The sequence below is a fragment of the Diplotaxodon limnothrissa genome, linkage group LG6 (genome assembly GCF_057381915.1).
Source record: "Diplotaxodon limnothrissa isolate DT_005_m linkage group LG6, D_limnothrissa_male_GT1.1, whole genome shotgun sequence".
NCBI classification, from domain to species: domain Eukaryota; kingdom Metazoa; phylum Chordata; class Actinopteri; order Cichliformes; family Cichlidae; genus Diplotaxodon; species Diplotaxodon limnothrissa.
In genome coordinates, this window is record NC_140601.1 from 37088028 (window position 1) to 37107822 (window position 19795).

Genomic DNA, 19795 nt, shown 5'->3' on the forward strand with positions numbered 1-19795 from the left:
CCAGACGGTTCTCATATTTCCTCTTTTTCCGAGGTCGTCATTTAGGAACGTGGTGGGTAGCCGAAAACGTAATATGGTGACGATTTGTCACCTAGCGTAAAATGTTACGCTTTGGGAGTGAGAACGGGTTGTTTTGGAGCTTGCAGAAGCCAAAACTTGAAAGCCATCTTCTGGCTAAAATGTCAATGTGAAGGGTAAAAAACACAATTTTGAAATGACAGCAAATCAATAATCATGACTAGAATTTGTTAGTCCAATTTTGGTAATTAGCAATTTATTTTACCATGTTAAAATACTTATTCATCAATTAATTGGCTACAACAGTAATATAAAAAGCTTACAAACTATTTCAGACCAAATTAAGTAAAACATTTCATAATGTCTTTTCAAACGTAGTTTCTCAGGCAATAGTTGCTAAATTTACCCATTATATAATTTGCAGTCCATGGGCATGACAACTTACACAGTTCTTGGTATTTCACCATTTTGTATTTAAAATTGTTCACATGGTAAAGTGTAGTGAATTAGAGTGGGTATTTAATAAAGTGTACTGACTTTAAGCAAATGATAAGGACAGGCAACCCACATTACAAAACCTCCACTTTGCTGTTAATTACATCATACTGCCCACTAGAATAATCAACACTGTTTCCTCAAATTGATTTTTACCATTTAATTTTTCATTAGATTTCATTATATATTTTGGTTTTTACATTTTCTCTCTTTCGCCATTCTTCTTCTATGTAGAAAAATATGCTTTCTTTTGTGAATGGACACAACACTACACTGCCATGTATCTGTGTATCCAAAAACACAGCAGAATGAAAGATTCTATAGATGAAATATCACTCTGCTTACAGTATCATTTAATTAAATGATCGAGCCAATTCCCTCTTTGGGGAATAAACCATAACTCCTTTTAGGCTTTGCATCTGTTTCCAGTAACAGCATAGGACTCTGACTACTGAAAGCACTGTGCCAAGTGGGTAAAATTGCCAGTGCTTTGGCTAGTTTGAAAACTAATAACGATTCAAGCTTCAGAAGAATAGAGAGAATTTAAGCTATATTCTGTACTACCTTTATTTATTTGGAGAATTCTTCTCTTCTCTTAATTCCATGTTTTAGGCCCTGTCACCGTGGTTGTAGATGAGGTTCAATTCAATAATGAACCACAGGCTCTTGGAAACATCCATCTGAACAAGCTCATTTCTTCCTTTATCAAAGAATTGGGCTTTAATAGCACAAAGGGGAAATAATCTGTCTCTTGAACACTGGCTCACTGGCTTCTCTGATACAGAGGTCAATAGAACAGAACCTCTTTTCTTTCAGCATATTTGGCTGGACATGAGGCTCCTGTGCTCATTGTCCTGCTTGGCTAGATTGAAGAAATACAAAGCGCTTGGGCTGCTTTCACAATGTCGTCTAGATCTGGTCAGATTTAAGAAGAATTCAAGCACCTCACATTACTGCCAGTGACTGACTTGATCATTTTCCAGAGTCCTTTGCATTTTGACCTTTTCTGTGGCACCAGTGTTGTCCTCAAACATAACCTGATTTTAGACTTTTATAACATATACTGACAGCTGCCTACACAGTAAACAAATAACACAGAACATTTACCCTTTTGCAAAACAGCTGTGACATAATAAAAATCAACAGCAACAGCAACACCCAGTGTGCCTCTGTGGGGCACATCAATCATGATTTTGTCTACAAGCATTTGCTGAGAAAAATAGATAAATAAATAAAGTCAATAAATAGTGAAATAATATTCACTTCAGAGAAGAATTTGGTAGGTGTCTTGAAACACTTAAAATTCCTTTGAAAATTGCAGTAAAATATCTTAGGAGTTGCAACAACATAGACAATTTTAGGAAGGTTTTTTTTTTAATTTTTTTATTTTATTGGCCATAGTAAGTAATCGTTACAGTTTAAACTGCAAAGTGGAAGACAGTTCTAGTTCTTACTTAAGGATGTCCACTTGCTAAACATTAATCAAAGAAATGTGCAAGGCAAGGCCACTTGAGGAAACGCTGAAGTGGTATTTATATAGTGCTCCAGTTTATGTGACTAAAACAGACAGCTATGTAATTGTGGATCATTATTAACCTGTCAAAACAGATGATATTAAACAGGGCATCAGCGCTTCACTTAACTCGATGGGAAAAAGACAACAGGACACAAGATAGAGGTAGATTTGACTCCTGATGTTTCTGTTTCAGCTTCTTTAAGTTGATTAAATATTCTTTCATAAGGGAGAGATAGTGACAGATTTACAGCTTACCTATGACTGAGTGTGTCAGGGCTCGTGTGCGGAGGCGAGGAAGGGATGACCCACATGCAGGACTCGTGGTGCAGAACGAGGTTTATTGAATATGTAGACAACAGATGATAGGATGGATGGCTGGCTGGCTGGACTTAGCAGACTGGTAGACTGGCTGGCTAACTGACTGACTGGACGGAACACACGACAGAAACAACATCATCAATGACCCGACACTGAATGGGTAGAACAGAGGGCTTAAATACACAGACTGGTGATAATGATGATAATAATAATAATGAGGGACCGGTGAGTACACAGCTGAACATAATGAACTAATGATAATGGGAAGAGGATTGAACATAATACACACAGACCAAGGCTAACACAATAAAACAGGAAGTGGAACAGGCAGTAGATAAACAGTGAGTGTGAACTGAAAACACTGGGTCACCGACCCAGGAACCCTGACAGGACCCCCCCTTCAAAGGCCGGCACCCGACGGCCAAACGAAAAAGAACCAGAACAGGGCGGGCGGAGGGGGCCCAGGACAGAGGGACGGAGGCCACACAGAGACAGTTCGGGTGGGCGGCCACGTGGCCCGAGGCGAGACTGTTCCGGTGGACCGACCGTGCGGAAGGCAACGGCGGTGACGTGGACACAGTTCGGGAGGTCGGCAGTGCGGAAGGCAACGGCGGCCAGTCAGGCGAAGGCGGTCCGGAGGCCGGCCGTGCGGAAGGCAACGGCGGCCACTCAGGCGAAGGCGGTCCGGAGGCCGGCCGCGCGGAAGGCAACGGCGGCGGCGAAGGAGACGGAGCAGTTCAGGGGGCCGGCCGCGCGGAAGGCAGCGGCGGCTCTCCAGTTTTAGGCGTGCTGGCCATGGCCCGGTGGGCACAGGACCAGACGAGGCAGGATCAGGCGAAGCACAGGCCGGAGCTGCAGCAGGCGAAATAAAAGCCAAAGTCGAGGCCGGGCCAGACGAGGACGAAGGCTCCGAGGCCGGGCCAGACGAGGACGAAGGCTCCGAGGCCGGGCCAGACGAGGACGAAGGCTCCGAGGCCGGGCCAGACGAGGACGAAGCAGAGCTAGGTGACAGCGAGGCATGAGGCTGGTGCGGTTCCCCTGAACCCCCAGTTGACGAAGAAGGTTGCCGGACGGGCTCCTCGGGCCCTCCAGCCGACGAGGCATGAGGCTGGTGCGGTTCTCCTGAACCCCCAGCTGACGAGGAAGGTTGCCGGACGGGCTCCTCGGGCCCTCCAGCGAAAACGGTCTCAGAACCAGTGGGCACTGGAGCCCCTGGCACACACAGGACAGGGCCAGCGGGTGCGGAAACCCCTGGCTGAGGAACGGCCGGGCCAGCGGGTGCGGAAACCCCTGGCTGAGGAGCGGCCGGGCCAGCGGGTGCGGAAACCCCTGGCTGAGGAGCGGCCGGGCCAGCGGGTGCGGAAACCCCTGGCTGAGGAGCGGCCGGGCCAGCGGGTGCGGAAACCCCTGGCTGGGCAGCAGGGTAGCTCACAGCAGGCTCTGGGTACTGAACAGGTTGGTGGACGGGCGACTGGACTACTGGTGACTGGACAGGAGGCGACTGGGCTACGGGTGACTGGACAGGAGGCGACTGGGCTACGGGTGACTGGACAGGAGGCGACTGGGCTACGGGTGACTGGACAGGAGGCGACTGGGCTACGGGTGACTGGACAGGAGACTGAGCTACGGGTGACTGGACAGGAGCGGACTGGAGAGCAGGTGAGTGAACTGACGGGGCTGGAAGCTGAACAGCAGGTGAGGCTGACGACGGAGCTGAGGTTGGTGTGGCTAATGGCTGGGCTACAGACTGAGCTAATGAGGGAGATAAAGCTACAGCCTGAGCTAGTAAGGCCGGTGCCTGAGCAGGGGACACTTCAGCCAGCCTAACCAGGGATAAAGCTAGTGCGTGAAAGGCTGGGTCAGGAGGTGGATGAAGTGGTGGACTGATTAGCTCTTCCGTGCCTCCAGAGCGTGAGGGCACTGGCTGGAGAGCCTCAGCTGAGTCTCTAGGGGGGTCAGACTGGATCCTGGCCGTCCTCAGCCTAGGTGCTGGGACAGGCACGGGAGGTGGCTGGACACCAGTCACCCCCACTCGAGAAACCGAAGAGGGTGTGGCGGTAGACTGGGTCGCAGCTGCCCTCCTCCTGGGAGCTGGCACTGGTGTGGGGGTAGACTGACTGACGGGAGTGGAGATAATGACTGGGTGTGTGATGTTAGCAGGTTTATTGGGGATTGTTCTGGTTTTCCTGCCACCACTATTTACAGTCTTTGGGAGAGCAGAGCAGAACAAATCTTCCCAGTCCACAGAATCTTCCAGGAGGGAAACATCCCACGAATCAGAGATGGGGTTATTGTGCGTTTTGAGTGAATAATCAGATGGTGAGTGCGAAAAACAGTCACTGGAGCTCACCATCGGGAGTGGCTGAAAGTGGTCCGTTTTATGGCGGCGTGTGCGCCGATTTCTCCGGGAGGAGGAAGCGGGCGGGGTACACGTCCGAGCCTCTGGCACGGGAGCCTCTGTTGAGCCGAGGTGGAAGACGGAGCCGCTGTGCCGTGGCGAGGTTGAAGGTCCGGTGAATGAGGCAGGTGATGTGTGAGCGTGGAGCGGAGTGGCGAGAGAGGGAGCGGCCGAAGCGCGGCGTGAAACGTCCACTCTCTGCGGCAGATGCTCCGGTGCAGGTGAGGCAGCAGGTGGGGGAACGCGGCGTCTCCGAGGCCCGCCCAGAGCCAAGCGAGTGCCCTCGAAGACGTGCTCTCGCTCCGCGAAGAGCCGCTGTCTCTCCTTGAGTTTTTCAGCCCACAAGGAGAGCGCTACCTCCTGCCGCTCGTAGAGGTCCGAGTCCGCTGGGTCAAAAGCGTGTCTTCTTGGCACGGGTCGGGTCATTCTGTCAGGGCTCGTGTGCGGAGGTGAGGAAGGGATGACCCACATGCAGGACTCGTGGTGCAGAACGAGGTTTATTGAATATGTAGACAACAGATGATAGGATGGATGGATGGCTGGCTGGCTGGACTTAGCGGACTGGCTGGCTGGCTGGCTGGCTGGCTGGCTGGCTGGCTAACTGACTGACTGGACGGAACACACGACAGAAACAACATCATCAATGACCCGACACTGAATGGGTAGAACAGAGGGCTTAAATACAGACTGGTGATAATGATGATAATGAGGGACCGGTGAGTACACAGCTGAACATAATGAACTAATGATAATGGGAAGAGGATTGAACATAATACACACAGACCAAGGCTAACACAATAAAACAGGAAGTGGAACAGGCAGTAGATAAACAGTGAGTGTGAACTGAAAACACTGGGTCACCGACCCAGGAACCCTGACAGAGTGAGAGAGAATGAGTGAGAAAGAGGGATGGAAGCAAGAGCTCTGGGTGTCTACAAGGGATGATACAGAACATTAAGCGGCTTACAGTAGGGATAACTGATAATGATCAATATGCTCCTGACAGAGACCTAGATTGTAAATGACATTCTTCATGGATTCAACATAAATCTGGAGTAAAATCATTTACTCTTATTTTTATGAATCAAGAAAGCAAGCATGAGAGGAGATTAAAATTATGAGAAGATGTAGTTTTACAAATCCCTAATGGGAAACTAGGTCAGTGCAGTGGCAAGGCTTTAGCACACACATTTTTTTTTAAATTCAAAGTGACAGGACCACCCTCATTCCACCCACACCAAATCTCGACATTAAACCTCTATCCCCCATGTCAGAGAGATTTACCACTTCACTGCTAAGGGTTAGTAGGTAATGGGCATTGCAGGTTTTGGTTGCATAGGGAACAATCTAATGTATTTACCAACTTGTCAGATGTCAATTATTGGTATCCTTCACTCCCAGAAGGAATCACATCAAATGATCTTTTCAAAATTAAGATACTTTTAGGTCAGGATCTGCCCACTTTGTGTCACAAATGTTTACTGTCTTTACTACTATGCCCCTTAAACACAACATGAAAGCCATGGGAATCAGGACTGTTGGGCCAGCTGACAATAAGCTACAATGGTATACACTGGAGCCAGCTGAGGTGGTTCGGGCATCTGACAAGGATGCCTCCTGGGTGAGGTGTTCCGGGCATGTCCCGCCGGGAGAAGGCCCCGGGGCAGACCCAGGACACGCTGGAGAGATTATATCTCTCAGCTGGCCTGGGAACGCCTTGGTGTTCCCCCGGATAAGCTGGAGGAGATGGCTGGGGAGAGGGAGGTCTGGGCCTCTCTGCTTAGGCTGCTGCCCCCGCGACCCGGCCTTGGATAAAGCAGATGAAGATGGATGGATGGATGGTATACATAGACCTTAAGTCAATCTTCAGACCATTCAGCCCTTTGTGCAAAAAATAAATTCTTATTTATTTATTTTATCACAGACAGCATGATGATGATGGCAGCGTAAAGTGCGCTCCTTCCCAAGTGGTGGACTCTAATGCAAGTGCACATTTCTAGTAGATTATATTCTGGATTGTGGATATTCAGAAATGCTACAAGTTCCAAGTCTTTAGCCATGGTTGACACTTCACTTGACCTTTCTTTCATCTGACCCTGGTCAGAGTAAAACCTGGATCAAGCATCTTTGCTTTGGTCCCATCAGCCTCACATCAGCCCCTAAGATTTACAAAGTCTAAGCCCAGGTCAACCATGCTCATGTTCAACCCTCAAGGTAAGTCTGGGACTATGAAGTCTGACTGGCAATGTAGAATGTCTCCTCTCTGGTGGGGAAGACGCAGCAGACAGTATAGGAAGTGAAAAGATACCAATGATCATATTCCTTCTACTGGTGTAGAGGTGTTTAGTTGGACTTTTATCTGAGAGAACAAAAAAGGTAAACCCTATGCAGCTGCACTTCTCAAAAAGGGTGATTATTTTTTTATGCTTATGAAGCAAAAACCAGTTCAAAGAATTTCATCTTATTGGAGTCTCTGAGTGGGACATTAAGGATTCCTGGCTCAGGACTTGTATCAGATACTGTTTGATCATAAGGTAGTTCATACAACAACACCTTAGGACAAAGATCAGTGGATTGACTTTGATATTATTTCAGAGAATGTGCATTTTAATGTACCACTTTTTGTATCCTGGATAGTCTTTTTCTGTTTCTTTTTTCTAAAGAAAGTTAGTGACTTTGACTTAGTCAAGAATTTTTGAACACTAGGTCCAGAAAGTAGGGACAGTTGTAATTTTGTATCTGCTTGTGTCAGCACATAAACAAATCAATAATCTCCTCACATGAATAAAATATGAATACAATGACAATTCCTCTCTGTCAAAGACATGGATTTGAATATTTCATCATTTATAGATATCTGGAAAGCTTGAATACAAAAAGACTAAGCTTTCTACTTTTCCCATGTAAATAGTATAGACCATTTATCTGTAAAGAAGCATTACTTTTTTATATTATAGCTAGTTATCTAAAAGATAAATTGCTGACACACACTACAACAGTGTTTGACAAGAATGATATGTCAGTCCAGACCGTGTCATTGCATTTCTCCACTGACTATTGAAACCAGACTTCATATTCTATACTGCTATGTGAGAAACATATTTAAAGTTACAGTGCAGTAATGACCAATTTAATTTAAGTAATACTTTACTTCCATTTATGATTTATACATTTTCTTTTTCACTTTTAATACTGGGATATTACACTTTTGGAATTATTTATTGCTATAAAGTAAAGTTTTTGAAGAATCCCATTAAGAAAAAACTCAATAAAAAGTCAATTGGGATTTAAGACATATTGTAGTTTTCATGTGATCTTTTATTAATATGTGATCTAATTAAATGCGGTTAAAGTTATACATCAAGGAATCATTAATGCCTGGGTCTCTGTGTGCTGTACATTATTCAAGTCATTGTCTTTCATATTAAACATTTATATTGGCATTTTGAGAGAGGGTTTAGTAAATGAAAAATGAAATGTTTTTATTTCAATTTTTAATGCTTTAATTTGTCCATGTGAGGTAGATGTATTCCAGATACCATTACAAGGCTAAATGCTAAGATCATTTATTCTAGGCAATGGATGAGAGCTACTCTGAAATATTCTCACAGTCTCTGTCTTCCACCCTTTAAGTGAAATAAATGATTAGATATAAATTATGGATGTAGCATTATAAATCTGCATCCATTAAAGCTTTGTCCTGTTACACGTCTTCTGGATTCAGTCCCAAAAACTTTACTAAAATCTATACTCCACCCACAAAGCAAAAAGCTTGTCAGAAGAATTTGAAATGTTGTTTAAATGTTCCTCACTCTCCAGTTGCATATAGTCTCATGCTACAAGCAGTAAATATTTACTAATGGAAAATAACAGTGCGGTTTGAACTGTTGTCTGAGTTGCATTAACATTCATTCATCCTTTAAAATGAGATATATTGAGTTGCCAGTGCACCTCATTCAGTTTTCCTTTTTAAGAGGTCACAGCATACTGAAATATGTGAATTAAATATTATACTTGTTATGAATACATGGATAAATAGGTATAATTGTATGCCATTTACCGGTTCATTACTTTTGCAAGGAGGCTGTTTTCAGTCCATATGCTTTGTCCATTTGGTAGTTTTTCCCCTTCTTTTCCATCTCATTATCCAGCATAAACAAAACTCAAAAGTGTTTACAACCGTGATAGGGTATACTTATACACAGGAGGCTTTGAGCTAAATGATAAAATTATATGCTAATTACTCATGATGACCGTGCTAACATACTCAGATGCTTGGCAATTTAGTTTAGTTCTTTCCATTTGATGACCTCATTGACAAGTTTTGACATCTGACAAGTATATTTCAATCAAGATGTGTTTTAATGAGTCAACAGATTTTTTCAAGCTAATCCCTACCCATCCATTCACTTCCACTTATCCTTTCCAGGGTCGAGGGGGGCGCTGGAGCATATCCCAGCTGTCATAGGGCGAGAGGCGGGGTACACCCTGGACAGGTCGCCAGTCTGTCGCAGGGCTAACACATAGAGACACAGACAACCATTCGCACTCACATTCACTCACAGATTCAGTCTAGAATTTATTAAAAGCTACACTTTTTTATATTTTTCACATGCTTACTTTTACAACAATGAATAGAGGTCACTGTTGCTCGCACAGTGAAATTGGCTTCAAAGAACATGCTTCACCAAAAAGTCATAGTGATTGCTTTGATTACTCACAGTTGCCTGTGATTTTGCATGTTTGACCTCAAATACTTGGTAACTACTAGCTGAGGGACAGTAACACTTGAGTTTTACTACAACTGAGAGATTAGCTGCACAAGTCTGTCACTTCCATGGTTATTCCACTGGTCATTGACCAGTCTCTGCACCTGCAACTGTTTTCCTAGTGACACCCTCCATCAACCTCCATCATCCACTTGCAACCTGCCAGTTCCCAGATGGGTCCTGACCAGTCTGTAGAGCTGTATGACTGGGGCATTGTTAATTTTATCCCACATTGCAACCATAATTGTTAAGACACCTACAATGAATGAAGTTAATGTCACATACTAATCTCAACATAATATGAGTCAGTGGTAGCTCACTATCTAACAGTGGCATGGTTTAATTTGACTGTTAGATGTTAATTAGTTGTTGGTATATTAAACTGTCAGTGTAGAAGACTTTATTATTAGCATGTGTGTTGTCAGAAGCTCAATAGATACAATTTCAGCATGACACAATCAAATCAGCCTAACAAAGCAAAAGTATTCTTCAACTGACTTCTCAGATACTCTTCTGGTTATTTTTACTCTCTGAAAGAAACATTAATCAGTTTTTGTGTTCCAGAGATTTTGAGCATGCGAAATAGATAATCCCTGGTCTGCTTGAAGGACGTCTTGGTAACAGACGACCGTGTTTATTTAACATGATGAGCAAAATTAAACACACTCTGTCTGGATCTTCACTAATCCCCCTTGTCTCTGCCTTCTGTCACCTTCATTTACCACTTGATGTTTTTTTGTCTATCTTTACTTTTGTAGTTGACTCTGACTCAGCTTAATAACTTCTATTCTCTTCTTTCTGTGTGTTTTTCTCTTCCATTTAATTGTTATGATAAAATGCCCCATTTAACTACTCTTGTCCCCCTATAGTGCTGATGAGAGGTTTGATGCCACGTTCCATACAAATGTGCTGGTCAATGCTTCAGGAGCTTGTCAGTACATTCCACCAGGTGAGACATCCCAGATATTTCTATATTCTTACACTACCGTCCCACACTACTCCCAACATGCTAAATCCAAATTGTCATCATCTTAGGGACATCATTATCTCAACATCATCATTACTGTTATCACTGCCATCAACACCCTTCTCATTCTCACCTCACTGTTCTGGTGAACAATCTCTATTCAGATTCCCAAGACAATGTCATTTTACAATCACTGAACATTAGAGACTGTTTCCACTTCCTCCACATACCAAAGTTGTTCCATTTGATATAGATCTAGTGACTCGGGGGGCCATGGAAGATCACTGAACTCACTTTCTTGTTCACAAAGACAGAATTGGATTGCTGTCTTGCATTGTTTTACTGCAACAGCCATTGGAAGATGGTAAATTATGGGTATAAGAAATATATGGTCAGCAAAAATATTCAGACTATAGCATGCAGACATACAAGTTCAAGTTTGCAGAGAAAACTGTTATACCACTACAACCAACTTGGATTATTAACACAAGCTAGCTCTAGCCTCAGCATTGTCTTCTTGGCTGACAGGAGAAGAGCGCGTCATGGTCTTCCACTTATTATGCTTTCTAAAGGGCTTACCATCATCTTTCTGTCAGCTTTAACTAGTGTCACCATTCTCTTTTAGTCTTTTACATGCACTTTTCTGTTTGCAGAACTGCTGCTCACTGAGCAATTTTTGTAAACTCTGGAGATTGTTCTGGTGAAAATCTCAGGAGATCAGCAATTTCAGACTCACTCAAACTACCCTGCCTGGCATCAGCAAAGATGCCATGGCCACTGAACTCAAATACTCCCCCCCCACCCCATCTAATGTTTGATATAACACTAACTAAAGCTCTTGATCTGTTTCTAGATCAGTATTTTTTGAATCGCAAAGCTGATGTTTATTTGTATTCTAAAAGGATATCAGTGCCTATAATAAATGGCTTGGAATATACTAGATTTTAGTATCAGAGAAGCATTTATTTAAAGTATGTTTAAATAAAAATTGTCATGTAGAAGTAACTTTTTATTATTTTAAAAATAAATATTTACATAAAAAAACTGATTGGTTTCTAAAAGTAATTTATCTGCAGGTATCTTGAAGAGTACCTGCTACATCGACGTTCGGTGGTTCCCGTTTGATATTCAGAAGTGTGACCTGAAATTTGGTTCCTGGACCCACAATGGTTGGTTGCTGGATCTCCAGATGATGGAAGTCGATGTCTCTACATATATACCCAATGGGGAGTGGGACCTTGTTGGTAAGAACGAAAACAAAATGTCATGCATAGATGCTGAATAAGAAAGACCCTGATAAGACTCTCACTGAGATTCAGCATTTGTTATGGTTGGAAGGAGGACTCAAGCGCAGGACTCCGGTACTGATGCTTACAAGAAGAGTTTATTTACAAGTCACCAGGTGTATATACAAGAATGTGCAGGGGGGTGTTATATACAGCTGAGTGGGGGAAGAAGGGGTCTCCAGGGAAGTCCAAGGGAAAGCATACGTTCTTCAGAATATCCACTCACACGATCACAGGTTCACACTCCAACACTGCCACACGGGAAACACACGGGGAAAAATCCAAGAGGTTCTGTAGACAGGGAGACAGGGTTAAGGACGATGCACAGAGGAAAACACTCTTCACTAAACTTGCTGTAGCTTTGACTTTACTAACGCGTGGTAGACAACGATCCAGCGACGAACAGCAGTCACCTCCTGGCTTAAATGCTGCTCCCCTTAATGAGACACCTGGGTCTCATCTCCCGAGGGCGTGGACCAAGGGCATGAACCCACAGTGAGTTCCGCCCCGGCGAGAGAGAAGAGGAAGAGAAACAGAGAGGGCTGATCAGCGTGCAGCTGATCCGCCTGGCCGTGACAGTATTAACTATGTGAAACATCCAATCAGTGTCACACACAGCAGGTGTTTCAGCTGTGTTTCTTTCTTTGTAAGATGCCACTCTCTTAGTCAATCAGTCCACAACGAAGGGGTCTTTAGATGGTGTGAATAATGCAGCTTCTATTTACTATAGTACTAAATAAATCTTCAACAAATTCTGTTTCTGACAGCATTTCTGTACAATACAGGTGATGCTAATTTCAAATACTGATCACAACAGGTAGGCTAGCAAATCTAAAAATAAAATCCATCAGAAGTAGTTAAAAAGAACTCTCTCAGTTCATACCTTCAAGCCTTTCAGAAGCATCTAGGAAATGACTCCAGCATTTTGCCTACAGTTAGGGTTAGGGTTGATGACTCAAATGGATAAAGCATATCAAAAAACATGGAAAGTTGCCCATCAAAGTGCCGTTTAAAATCATCCTCCTAACTTTATCCCTCATCCTATCAATATTTTTACTGTATATATTCCACTGCTTGTGTCTCCATATGGAAATAAAGAACTCATCCAGGTTTGGGTGTTAATCGGAGGCCAATGGAATAATTTCCAGACACAAACTGACTAACACACAGAGTTGGTGCACCCAGCTGGCTGGGGGAATAGATGGGGGGTTGTGAGTGTGTGTGGTGACAGCTGGCCTAGGGATGGTTCACTTAATTCAGGCACAGCCAGGCAGCTAGCTGGCCAAGAACACACACTGTCCTGGTGCCTTAGAACATGCCCATGTTCATGCAAGAGTGCAAACACACACTCAAAAGCAAGCAGACACGCATTGTTTCACTGTCTCAGGGGGTAACTCATTAAATTAAGCCATTCCTGAGCCCATTAACCTAATCTGAACTATCACAACTGAATGCCTCACCCCCACCCTTCATCTATTTATAACCTTTACCCTAAAACCAACTCTTATCCCCAAAAAGCAGTCTGGACCCTTCGGGACTGCACTTTTAAGTCTCTAGGGTGACACACGTTCCCATGGGTTAGTGTTCTGTCAGGTTAAAGTCCCTAAAGGGAATGGAGGACATGACCCCATACAAGTGAGCGCACGCACACGCGCACACACACACACACACACACACACACACACACACACACACACACACACACACACACAAGATCTGGTAAATGCATCTGCAGGTCTACAATCCATCAAATTAATAGAAACTAACAAAGGCTATTTCTCTTCGGCAAGCGGGTGACAAGAGTTTTAAATGAAATGAAATTGAATCCGAGCAATCAATTTAAACTGAATTCCTATAGGAAGTAAGGCTCACACACGCAGTGATAATATCAAGTGTTTTCTGTTACTGACTTGAAAAAAGTTGTGCATTTTGACTGTATTGTTGATTGTGTCATTTTCACAATCAATTAATTGCTATTAGAGGTGTATAATGCTGGGTAAACCATACACAGGCAGCACTCTTGTGGGTTGACTTTTATTCATCACTGATTGTTGATTGTAAGCTACACATGACTGCCTGGCAGTCACACATACTCACACAGAGGTCCTTGATTGATGATATTAATCCAGAGGACAAGCTAACATTGTCTGCATTCCACCTTAAAATGATTATACATATGAAATAGATCTGCTATTGTTACTGATCATTTAGCTATACAATTGTTCTTGTACTTGTAGTTTTTCTGACTATGGCCAGGCCAATGTGATGTTGATTTCTGTTACTGACCTTTTAAAAATCAAAATATATCTATGCCAACAACAAAGATAAAACTATAGTGTTGAACATGGCAGATGACTGCTTTTTGGAGATGTAGCTGGGTAATCTGAAGCATTTACTAACATTTGCAGGTTTTAACATTTTGTGGCAGTCCTTTACTCTTGCTCGGCATATAATACAACCAATGATCATGGCACAATGCATTGCAGCTACAGCTAACTTTCCACAATCTCCAAAGATAATTTTATTTGAAACTATTTAAATTACAGCTAAAGATAAATACACGCTCCTTTTAGTTTTTGTTTATTTGTTTTTTACAAAAACAGAGTTACTGTTCAGATATATATTCTATATTTTCACTTTTTAGTCACCATGAAATGAACTTGAACATAAAATAAACTTTAGTGACTGCTTTTTAATGTCATTTTACTGTTTTCATTTAATTTTTTGTCTACCCTTACTTGTTTTGATACGTTGAACTAGTACTGTGTACAAAAGGTGCCTTTCAAATATGCTGTAAGGAACAGGAACTGTTGTTTGTCTGTAAAATAGATGTGGAAGTATTCATAAATTTTAATAGTTTATATTTGAAAGTTATCAAGCTGGTTTTGATCAAACAAATTCCAATAACAGGATGAAAAGATGGCCAGCTGGTCAGCAAACCTGCCGCTGGATCAGAGACTTCCTCTCAGACCGTGTACAGAGAGTTAGAGTGGGGCCTCATCTTTCCTCAGCCCTCAGCCTCAACACCGGCTCTCCACAAGGCTGTGTACTGAGTCCCCTACTGTACACTCTGTACACACATGACTGTGTTAGTTCCCACCCAGACAACACAGTCATCAAGTTTGCAGATGATACCACTGTGGTGGGGCTCATCTCAGGGGGAGATGAGACTGCATACAGAGCTGAAGTTCAGAGGCTGTCAGATTGGTGTGCAGACAACAACCTGGACCTCAATACCACCAAAACAAAAGAACTGGTAGTTGACTTCAGAAGGAGGAAGTCCGAGCTGCAGCCTGTCAGCATCAACGGGGAGTGCGTGGAAAGGGTCTCCAGTTTCAAGTTTCTGGGTGTGCACATAGACACAGACCTCCAATGGAGCTCTAACACCTCTGCGGTCTTAAAGAAGGCCCAACAGCGTCTCCACTTTCTGAGAATCCTCAGAAAAATGGACCTGAAGAAGGAGCTGCTGACCGTCTTCTACCGCTGCTCCATTGAAAGTGTGCTGACATATTGCATCGGTGTGTGGTTCTCCAGCTGCACCACAGCACACAGAAAGGCACTCCAGAGGGTCATCAACATGGCCCAAAAAATCATTGGACATCCTCTTCCCTCCCTGAAGGACCTGTACAGCACTCGCTGTCTCAAGAGGGCACGCAGCATCCTACGGGACTGCACACACCCAGGACACCGGGTGTTTAAGCTGCTGCCGTCTGGCAGGAGGTTCAGGCTGCTGAGGTCCCGAACAAATAGACTCAAGGACAGCTTTTACAACAGGGCAATAGCCCTGATCAATGTAAATAGCTGACCTGACTGGATACCTCCCTGGACTTTTTAGGGGGAGGTAACAATGTTTAAAACGATAACAATAATATTTATATTTATAACAAGGTGCAATAATAATTAATGTGCAATAATAACAGTGTGCAATACACATACACTTATTCTTCTTTTTTATACTAAGTTAATATACTGTGTTGTGTTGTTTGTTACGTTGTGATGTGTCATATCGTGTCGTGTTGTGTTATATGTAGTGCCGACGTAGGACAGTTTTTCCAATTTCATTGTACTACTGTACTATGTATGACTGTGCAATGACAATAAAGAGTTATCTTATCTTATCTTATCTTAAACAGATTCAAAAGCCAATTACTGCTCTCAACAAATGGCTGTCATTTTAAAGCCATGAACTTGCAACTTCTATTTCAGTCTCTACTGTATGAGCAATTCTTTATACTGATTATAACTTCCTGCTAAACAAACAGGTGGAATGGATTTGAGATTATTAGGCACAAGTTGATTTTCTTTTGTTTTTGTTTTTTTCAAAGCAAGCTGCTTCCCAACATGATTAACTAAATTCCAGTCTGGACAAAATAATATTAATCTGATTGGTTAAAGTCTACAAATTTATGAAATACAGAAATTGAAAGAAGAAGAAAAAAGTACTATTATCATATTCATAAGTTTCCAACATCTTCTATAAAAAGTACAAGTTGGCTTTCCATAAAATGTAAAACATTATACTTCTACAAGTATTTTGCCTGTATTTATTTACATTTTAACTAATGCCTTTTTGTTAACAAGGCCATACATGAAGTATGAAGAAATGTGCATTATTGGCTTATTTTACTGTTTATAAAAAAATATTCAGTCAAGCAGAAGAAAGAACTGGACCATTATTTCATAATTCTTTGTTTTTGACCTCTAAACTGACACCTTTTTACCCCTTAATATGTCTCCCAGGTGTACCAGCAAAGCGTAATGAGCTGTATTATGACTGCTGCAAGGAGCCCTACCCCGATGTGACGTTCACAGTCACTATGCGCCGCAGGACTCTTTATTATGGCTTAAACCTGCTCATCCCCTGTGTGCTCATCTCTGGTCTGGCACTGTTGGTCTTTCTGCTCCCTGCTGACTCTGGAGAAAAGATCTCACTGGGTACAGAGGATCACATACACATCAGGCCATCCTTGCACACAAAGACACAGATACACAGTTTCACGCAGAGGGACAATGATTCATGATTATATTCATACATGTAGACAAAAATGTGCCTTTCTCCCCTACTTTGGTCATCTCTGCCCACCAGACTGCAATTGCTTACCCATTTATTTGTCTTTGCTTTATGCTAGCGCTGACATTATTGCTTTGAATAAGCATTTGCTTTGAATTCTGTTCCTTAGCAGATGAACAAAAGCACCACTGTTAACGCAGCAAAGATAATCATGTGGACCTGAAAATGCCAGCTTGTTTCAAAATGCCATTCCGTGAGACAGGGCTGCACTAAATAGAAATGAGACAGTGCTCCTTTGACGGTGGATAAGATAGTAAATATTCCAAAAATAAATTCATAGCTTTTGTCACCTGTTTTGAAGACAACCAGCTGCATTTATTTTGAGTTCTCTCAAGTCACAATTTAACAGCAATAGAGATGTTTGATGAAATAATGTATCTAATGTGTGTCTGCCCTTTTTAGGCATAACGGTACTGCTGTCTCTGACAGTGTTCATGTTACTGGTAGCAGAGATCATGCCTGCCACTTCAGACTCAGTTCCTCTAATTGGTAAGACAATATTCAGCTCCTCGTAATGCTTTTATTGGTAATTATTTAATTGTTGGTTTAAAAACAACATTAAAGCAATTGTGAATTGTGAAGGTTTTCACAGGAACCTATGCAGTCTGAGTATGCACATCCCTCGATTCAGTGGCTTGTAGAACAACATTTAGCAGCAATAACTTGAAGCACTGATTGGTTTTCTATATGACTTCACTAGTCTCTAAAATAATTGTGAAGAAATCTTCTTTGCAAGGTTTATGGGGAGTTCTTTTAGGGTCTTATCATACCACTTCATTTGCTGAGTCAACTGCTAAAACTTCTGCTTTAATAGAAGCAATTGCAATTGTTGATAATCAGTTAACCAAGTCCATTTACACAGTAGTGCATAGAGACTGTACTCTGGTGTCCACCTAAAGACATGGATGTTAATTGGTGATTCTAAATTGGTTATGGATGCCAACACTAGAAAATGTTATTTAAATCACAATCTAATATTTCCATTTTCAAACATCCAAGAGCTAAAATGTGTGCTATTTTTAGTTTATTTTTAATTGATGGAATTGTTTTTACAATAAATAGGTAAGAAAATTATAATATATCATGACTTGCCCAAAAGGTGGAAAAGGTATAAAGTGCCACAGTGAGGGTAGTGGGTCAGTATGGAGATTTTATTTTCTCAATTTACTGTTCAGAGAGAAAACCATGGAAAGTTGCTGGATGAAAAGAATAATTTACCCAGGAGACAGTTGGCTACAATAGGTTAGAGTGTCAAAATAGATCGTTATGCCTCATACTCACATCACAGGGCAGTCTGTAGCAGAAAACATTCTTTGCACAGATGGACTGATATGTTGTGGCTGTGGGCGGGTTCTAAAGAGTGTGGGGTGGGTGTTTGCTTGCTGATGCAGTATGTGAAGATTATATTCAGCGTAGGAGATAAACAGTTGTGTTGCATAAGACCATACTGATGCAGACAGGGGAAGACAAGGCAGCAGACTTTAAGAAGGGAGGAGAAGCTGCAGATAGGGCTGCTGCCCTGCATCATCTGGCAGCTCAGTGATGTAAAACAAAGCCAAGAGAAAACACGCCTTTTAGAGTAGATGTTTAACACACTACAGATACTGTATATCAGAGATAATAGATAAAAGACAAAAATGTCTTTGACATTTACTATCAGAGGTTATCATACAATTCCAATTATATTGTGACACGGAAACGTATAATTTCATTAGCCCGCCTTTCTACTTAATCGCTGACATCACAGCTGCATCAGAATGTGTTTGAAAAACATGCTTTCCTACATGGAAAGGATATGCATTTTTATGTCCCTGTGTGTCTTCCAGTGCCTCCAAGGCTGTTATGTCTTTTGGCTACATTTTACATTAACAAAAAAGATGTTAGTCATCCTCTTAACCGCCCCTGGGGTGTTATGACCTTAGATTTGTTGACAGGGATCATTTCTTCACTGAATAATCAACCAGCTACCTTACTTGGTGACAGTGATGATGCTTTCTAATCTAATAATTTTAAAATGACCATTTCACTTATATATTTAAATAAATAAATCATTCAGTAACAGACTACAATATCTACTAACAAGCCATGTGTCCTTTATTGAAATTGCAATATACTGATTTGTTCGTATTCTTCTTCAGCTCAGTATTTTGCTAGCACCATGATGATTGTGGGATTGTCGGTGGTGGTAACTGTTCTGGTTCTGCAATTCCACCACCATGACCCCCACGGAGGAAAAATGCCTAAATGGGTGAGTTCAATAAGGGGAAAAAAGAGACAATTTAATTACAGTATTATTTCAATAACCACCTCTCTAAAACTGTTTCCAAGCTTTGATGTGCCCCTCTTTAGAAGTTGAAAAAGGTTAGTTCTTGCAACAAAAAGGGTACGCATCATTAGCACAATAACAATAACAGATCCTTCTTTGTTTAGTAAAAAAAAAAAAACCATAAAAAAAAAATTGACTCTCCTTAGTTTCACATCATATTTTTCACCTGACAACCACTGCTCTAACATAATGCATAGAGGTACAGCCGCTGAGCCAGTATAAGTCCATTTTATTTTCGAGTTTGTTTGTGTAAGGACATGACACCAAGATCTTACACAATGATTAAAGGTACTTTTTAAAACTATACTCTGCAAAACTTTTCTTAAACCCTTTACCACTTGAGGCAACATTTTAAGAGTGGCTGTGAACAAGTCATTTCTGATGTATCCTTCTATTATCTTTTGATTTTTTCCTTTTAGTCCTGCTCTCATTCTCTTAAGAAGCTTTGCCTTTTTGGTAGGCCACCAAATAAATGCAAGAAATAGAAATTTTCAGGATGAAATCATACCAACTGTTGTTTCAATTCTGTTGCTAGCTTTAGTCATTTTAGAAGATTTTAGACTATTTTTTTGGTAAGTGTCAATTAAACTGTCTATGTAGATTCTCTGTCATCCAGGTCATGGTAGTCTAA

At 42.0% G+C, this 19795-nt stretch overlaps 1 protein-coding gene across 1 annotated transcript in view; it reads left to right on the plus strand.

Moving 5' to 3' along the window:
• LOC146631148 (neuronal acetylcholine receptor subunit alpha-7-like) overlaps positions 1 to 19795 on the plus strand; it is a 43753-nt gene that overhangs the window by 23261 nt on the left and 697 nt on the right. The window contains exons 5-9 of the mRNA XM_085356375.1: positions 10384 to 10463; positions 11558 to 11725; positions 16508 to 16702; positions 17241 to 17327; positions 18977 to 19086. Coding sequence (XP_085212501.1) covers positions 10384 to 10463; positions 11558 to 11725; positions 16508 to 16702; positions 17241 to 17327; positions 18977 to 19086 — 640 coding nt within the window. The remainder of the gene's footprint in view (positions 1 to 10383; positions 10464 to 11557; positions 11726 to 16507; positions 16703 to 17240; positions 17328 to 18976; positions 19087 to 19795) is intronic.